The following is a 6,975-nucleotide window of genomic DNA, read 5'->3' on the forward strand; positions in this document are numbered from 1 at the left end:
TCCTGGGGCCTTCTGTAATCCAGGCCAGGGTTTTGCTTCCTGTTTCACCAAAAGGGGTAAAAAGGTGTTATGTTCTCAGGCCGCTTTTCTGATTAGAATCAGATTTCAGCAAAATGTACTTTCATGTTTACTATGGCATATCCCCCATATACCCATCTGGGCATGAGAGGAAAATGTTTGTATGCATGCATTTCTCCACCACCACCCCCCCCCACCCCCCCCCACCCCCCCGCCGATTCCAGTCATGCCTGTGTGTTTCTATGGTCTGTGTCCTAGACTGCAGCTAATCCTTCAACTCCCTGACACACAAACAATTTTTCAGAAGTATCTGTAGTGTTTAACTTAACTGCAAGCAAAGTGACCTTCAGAGGCAAGTCATCGTTTATGGGATACACTCTGACAAGTTCCAAATGATTTAATTAGATGGTGCTAGAGCACCATACTCCTGATAATTCTCTAGGATTCTTTTCATCTTTTATTCTATGGTTTTAATAAAAAAGTAAAGAGCTCTTCCTCTCTTACAGTAGAACAACAGGCTATTTACCCTACAGCTATACTTTTACATCCCATGGACTAACAGTCCCAGGCATACTATCAACTGTATGTTGGCTACTCTGTTTAAAGAACAAAAGGCGCGTGGATCCCCAAAAGCTGTGGAGATCGTCACTTCGGACCCTTTGCAGACTTCTGACCTCACGCCGGCATCTACATAACACTATTTGCTGCTTTATATTTTGTGGTTCCTCCAGAGCCTCTACCTTACTAGAACCCTCCCCAAACACACACATCACCAAAGAAAAATTAGGAACTTGTGAATTGAACATTCACACCCCTACCACCCAGTCATTCAAAGTTTGAGATCCTCAGAATGCACCACCAGCTGCAAAGCAAGCACACCTCTCCTCATGGATATTTGATGAGAACGTGAAGGATACGGGGCACCATCCTGTCCAATTGTTCTTGAAAACACCATGTGGCTGTCTTCCACTTGTTTTCTCTAAAGCACTGATTCTAAATCCCGGCTGCACGTTATCACCCAGGCAAACTGTGAACAGCACTGGTGCCTGTGCTCTGCCCACCGGAGGCTTTGCTTCAATGCGTCTGGGGCGAGGCCCCAAAGGGGCTTTCTCAAACCTCCTCAGGTGAGCCTAACCTGGGACAGGGTTCTCAGAGGATGTTCCCCAACCAGCAGCAGCAACACAACCTGGGAACTTCCGAGAAAGGCACCTTCCAGGCCACACCCTACATCTTCCGCATCACAATCTCTGGGGCTCTGCACAACCCAGCCATCCGGGCTTCAGCCAACTCTGACCAGGTGACCCCCCCAGGTATGCTCGAGTCAGAGAACTACTGCGTCTACCCCACGTGTAGGCACTGCCACCCTGTCAGACCCTTGGGAGAAAAACGATGCCTCTTATGGAAAAGCCCCTACAGTTTCTGTGTAAAACTGAACCACCGGTTATAACTGTTCCCTGTTGCAGCCATCAAAATGGATGCTCATTTTCTAAATGACTTGCAGGCCTGTTTTTAAAAACTTTAAGGCTCAGCAAAAACCAGGTGGGACCTGCTTCCAGGAAAACAAAGAGAAAGGGTGAGGGAGCTGTCAGAACTTCAGGTCAAGAACCAACCCCTGGCACTCTGGGGTGGCTGACTGGGAAGACCCGTGCCCTGGGGACAGAGGGAGGAGGGGGTGGGGTCCAAACAACAAGTCCACAGCTCCTGAGTGGGAAGCTTCACATCCAACTCAGAGATATCACTGAAGACCACTGGACGGCTCTTGGTGTCTGGAGAAGAAGGAGGCCGAGGGGGCAGGAAGGAAGACCAAGCCGGAAGGCTGGCCCGATATTTCGGCACTCAGGTCCAGGTACCAAAGAACAGCAGCTCCCCCGCTCTCCCACCGGTCCTCCCACCCGTCCTTCCAGCCGTCCTCCCACCGGTCCTCCCACCCTTCACAAGGTCCAAGGGCCTCACCTTTCACGATGGTGGCCTCCTTCAGGTGATGGGACAGGAAGTCAATGCTGGCATAGGTGTTGGCGGGGGGCAAGGCGCCGGGGCTGGGCCCCCCACACACCCCACCGCCGCCGCTGCTCCCCACGGCGGTGATCAGACCCCCGAGACTGCGGGTCCGGCCCCAGGCGCTCTTGTCTCCGGGCTGCGGATGCGGATGCGGATGCGGATGCTGATGCTGCTGCGGGTGGGGTGACAGCCCAGGCTCGTCCCTCACGTCGATGGCGATGTAGTTGAGGCCATTCTGGAAGCCGGCAGAGGTCTCCCTGCGCATTGGGGCGCCACTGCCCCCAGGGCAGCCGACCAGGCCCCCGGGCTGACCTGGGCCCCAGGGGCGCGCCTGCTGGGGGTGCGGCGGCTGCAGCTGGCGGGGGGACGTGGGGCGGTCGTCACCGGCGCCCAGGACGCCGCTGCTGCCCCCTTCGCTGCTTTTCCTGAGAGACACGTTTTCCACAGAGGCCGAGTTGTGGCGCTTCGGGTTGTGGGCGAAGGAGGGGGACACGGGGGTCACAGTGGTGGTCGAGGCAAAGGTCTCAGAGCTGTGGCGGCGCCGGCCCCCCTGCGGGTCGGCGCGGATGACCTTGGCGCCCCGGTGCGGGTCCGGGGGCTGGCTGGCCTGCAGGAAGGCCTCGACTCCCGACACCTGGTCCATGAGGCTCAGCCTCTTCACCCCGGACGTGGGGCTGGTCACGCGGGCGCCCTCCGGCTTCGGGGGCGCCGCGATGGGTTGTGGCGGGGTGGCAGCCACGCCGAAGGCCATCTCGGTGTAGTCACCACTGTCCCCGGGCTCCGAGGACGAGGAGGAGGAGGCCGCGCTGGGGCCCTGCGAAGGGGCGGCCGGGGGCAGGGGCAGGCGGTACAGCTCCCCCGGGGGCGGCGGCGGGGGCGGCTGCAGCTGCAGGGAGGCCGCGGGGGCGGCGGGGCGAGGGGGCAGCGGCGGGTAGGGCGAGGAGGCCTCGGGGGACAGGAGGGCGTCCAGGGAGCCCACGGGGTCCCCGCTCTGCGCGCCGGGCTTGGGCGACTTGGGCGAGCTGAAGTCGAGGTTCATGTAGTCGGAGAGCGGGGAGCGCTGCCTGCTGTCGCTGCTGGTGCCCGGGGTGCCCGAGCCCAGGGAGGAGGCCGGGCTGCTGGCGGACAGCAGCGAGGACGACGAGGCGGCCGAGGCCAGCAGCGGGGGCGCGGGCGGAGAGAGGCGGGCCCCGGCCTCGCCGAAGTCAATGTTGATGTACTCGCCGGGGCTCTTGGGCTCCGGCGGCAGAGGGTACTCGTGCATGCTGGGCAGGGTCTGCAGCCCCTCCAGGGACAGGCGCGTGGGCCGCACTGCCCGGCAGCGCTGGGTCAGGAAGCCGTCGGGGCGGCCAGCGCTGCTGCTACTCGGCCTGCCAGGCGAAGGCACTGCTGGGTGGGGGGGCTGGGGGTGGCCGCCCGCCCCTGCGAAGGCGCCGCCGGCCGCGGGCCCCGGGCTGGCCGGCGGCTCCAGCCTCTCCTCTTCCAGGATGCGCCCGACGGGGGAGCTCATGAGCACGTACTGGTCGTTGTTGTCCCCGTTGCACGTGTAGGGCGCCTTGTAGGAGCGCGGCAGGGAGCTGTAGCAGTAGCCAGGCACTCCCCTGAGCATGTCCCCGCTGCCGTGCAAGGCGGCCGAGAAGAAGTCTGGAGGAGTCCCCGAGGTGCCCGCGTCGCTGGGGGACATGTTGAGGTAGTCCCCGTTGGGGAGCAGCTTGCTGTCGGCGCTCTCCATGGACAGCTTGGAGCCGCACCACATACGCATGTACCCGCTGTCCTCGGGGGAGCTCTCGGCTGGGGAGCTCGCCTTGTAGCTAACCCCGCTGGCCGGGAAGGCCCTGCCGGCGGCCGGCGGGGTGGGCGCTGGCACTGCAGCTCCCGTGGGGGGCAGGGCGAGGGCGGCGGCGGCGGCGGCGGCGGCGGCGGCCCGCGGCTGCAGGATCTGCTTGGGGGCAGACACGCTGGTGGGGCTCATGGGCATGTAGTCGTCACTCTTACAGCTGCCACTGCCCCCGCCCGCGAGGGCCGCGCCGGGCGTCATGGGCATGTACCCGTCGTCGGCACCGAGGTTGCTGCTGGAGCTCCTGTGGGAGCCGATCTCGACGTCGCCGTAATCCTCGGGGTACGGGTTGTAGGCCACTTTGGGAGAGGACGCGGGGCAGGACGGGCAGAGGCGGCCGGAGCTGCCGGAGAAGGTGGCCCGCATCAGGGTATACTCGTCCAGGGACGCGGAGGAGGGCTGGGGCGCGGGCCGCTGCCGGGCGGGGGTGGTCAGGGAGTAGGTCCTCTTCCTCAGCCCCCGGTCCAGGTCCTGGGCGCCGTCCCCGGACACTCTGCGGTAGGGGCGGCCACAGTGGCTCAGGGGCCTGTCCATGGTCATGTACCCGTACAGCTCGCCCCCGCTGCCGTCCCTGGCCGGCGGCGTCTCGGCGATGGACTCGGGCGTGTTGCTCCTGTGGCTGCAGAAGGCTCGCAGGTCGCCGGGGCTGGAGCCATACTCGTCCAGCGACATGAAGCCCGGGTCGCTGGGGGAGCCCGAGGCCGACGCGCTGCCGCTGGACGGCCGCTGGCTCGCGGGGTGGTGCAGGGCGTGCTGCGGCGGCGGGTGCGGGCCCGGGGGCGGCGGGTAGGAGCCGGAGCCGTGCCCGCTGCTGGACGACAGGCTGCCGGGGCTGGTGGCGGCGGGGGGCGAGTGCGCCACGGGCATGGACATGGAGCGGCTGTGCTGCAGGGCGCCCCCTGCCGGCGCCGGCGCCCCCTTGCTCGCGCGCCCGCCGCAGCCGCCGCTCAGCGTGTGCGAGCGGCTCAGGGGCGCGCGCACCGGCCCGGGGCTCAGGGGGCTCCCGGCCACCGACCCCGGCCTGCCGCCCGCCGCGCCCGCGCCCGCGCCCGCCCCCGCGCCCGCGCCCGCGCCCGCGCCCGCCCCCGCCGCCGCGCCGCCGTCGCCCTCGCTGGCCGTGCGCACCCGGCACGAGCTGCACTTGGCGGCCGGCGGGGTGGCGGCCAGGCTGTCGGTGCGCGAGCGGCGCACCAGGCCCGTCTGGCTGGGGGGCAGGTTGACCAGGTGGTGGTGGCGGCGCGCGCCGGGGACGCTGATGGGGTGCGTGGAGGACGAGCCCGACGACTGGCTCTTGCTGCGGGGCCGGAACTCGAAGAGCTCCTTGAGTGCCTTCATGGCCTCCAGGATGGTCTCGTGGATGTTCTGCGCCACCACCGAGTCGTCGGCCTGCATCCACAGCTCCCCGGGGCCCGTGACCGCCGAGCGGCCCACCTCGATGAAGAAGAAGCTGTCCGAGTGGCCGCAGCGCCGGATGTTCATGAGCTGCAGCGTCACCGACGGCTGCTCGCAGTTGAGCTTCACGAAGCCGATGGTGCGCGCCGACAGGCACAGGCGGTACACGCCCGTCAGGTTCTTGCTCTGGCCCAGGCCCTTGGGCTTCAGGTTCACCTGCCACACCTCGCGGTAGGCGGCCGTGGCGGGCGCCACCAGCCCGTAGCTGTCGTCGGCCGCGGCGGCGCCGGCTGAGCCGCCCAGGGCGCCGGGGAGCGAGGCGCTGCAGGACGCGGCGTGGGCTCGGGCGTGGGCGTGGGCGGGGGCGGCGGCGGCGGCGGCGGCGGCGGGGGCGGGGGGCGCGTCGCCCGCGCGGCCCTCGCTGACCAGGTCGGTGAGCGCGCGGTACCAGCCCTCCTGCTCCTGCTCGTTCTCGGCCGCCACGGCGAAGTACTCGTCCCTGGTGTAGAGCGCGATCAGGTACTTGTGCTTGGCGTCGGCGCGCTTGTTGATGTTGAGGCAGCAGTCGAGCGCGATGACCCGCTTCGGGGCGCCCGCCTTGCTCCGCCACTTCTTCTCGCTCTCGTAGTACTCGAGCCGCGGCGGCTGCGGCGGCGGCGCCGGGCCCCCGCCCGCCGCCTCGTCGCCGGGCCCGCGCAGCACGAAGAAGCGCTTGTGGCCGTGCTTCTGCTTGCGCAGGTAGCCGCACTTGCGCACGCTGTGGTTGTTGTTGTTGTTGTTGTTCAGGTTGGGGCCGTCGCCGCCCGCCGGCCCCGGGGGCCCGGGCAGCGGCGGGCTCGCCATCGCCGGCGTTTCAGGCCGCCCCGCGCCGCGCCGAGCCGAGCCGCGCCGAGCCGCGCCGAGCCGCGCCGAGCCGAGCCGAGCCGCCGGGGGCAGCGGAGGGGGCGCGGGCGCGGGCGGGGGCGCGGCGGGGGCGCGGGCGCGGGCGCGGCGGGGGCGGCTCCCTCCCCCGCCCCTGCTCGCCCGCGCGAGCCCTCGTCCCTCGGGCCCGGGAGGGGGCAGGCCGGGGAGGCCCCGCGCGGCGGCGCAGCGCCCTCCGCGCCCCCGGGCCCCGGAGGATGCCCGGCGCGGGCGGTGGCCGCCCCCTGGCCCGGCGGCCCGGCGGCCCGGCGGCCCGGCGGCCCGCAGCCGCCGCCTCCCGGGCTCTCGGGCGGCGCCTGGGGACTCGCTGGCTGGGCCGAGAGTCGGGGTCCCCGAGCCGCGGGGCCGAGCCTAAGGCGCGCGCGGCCGCACCGCTCCGGCCGCTGCGCCGCGCTCGGGGCTGCCGGGGTGCGCCCGGGCACTCGGGGTCCGCGCCGCCACCGGGGCGGCTGCTGCTGCTGCTGCTGCTGCTGCTGCTGCTGCTGCTGCCAACGGCGACCCGGGCTCGTCGCGGTCCCCGCCGCACAGTGAGTAACACATCGCGCACCGAGTGACTGAAGTAACAGGAGCAAAACAACATGTGACTCGGCGTTACGCAGGCACACACGGCGCGGCCGCCCCGCCCCGCCGCGCGCATTGGCGCCGCGCCCCCCGACGGACGGCCCGCGCGGCCAATGGGAGCGCGCCGCGGGGGGGCGGGCCGCGCGCCCCCGCCCCGCCCCCCTTTCTCCCCGGGCCGCGTTTCCCGCCGTCCCCTCCCCCCTCCCGCGGAGGCCCGGGCCCGGCGCGGCGGGGGCCGGCCCGAGCCT

General features: G+C 68.7%; 1 protein-coding gene across 3 annotated transcripts in view; it reads right to left on the reverse strand.

The window, feature by feature from the left end:
• Positions 1-6,150, reverse strand: part of IRS2 (insulin receptor substrate 2) — a 30,907-nt gene extending 24,757 nt beyond the window's left edge. For all 3 annotated transcript variants that reach the window (XM_072761007.1, XM_072761006.1, XM_072761008.1), the window contains exon 1: positions 1,972-6,150. In XM_072761007.1, the coding sequence (XP_072617108.1) occupies positions 1,972-6,088 (4,117 nt within the window). In that variant the 5' untranslated portion in view covers positions 6,089-6,150. The remainder of the gene's footprint in view (positions 1-1,971) is intronic.
• Between the last annotated feature and the right edge of the window lie 825 nt (positions 6,151-6,975).

Source organism: Vulpes vulpes, chromosome 6 (genome assembly GCF_048418805.1).
Source record: "Vulpes vulpes isolate BD-2025 chromosome 6, VulVul3, whole genome shotgun sequence".
Lineage (NCBI taxonomy): Eukaryota > Metazoa > Chordata > Mammalia > Carnivora > Canidae > Vulpes > Vulpes vulpes.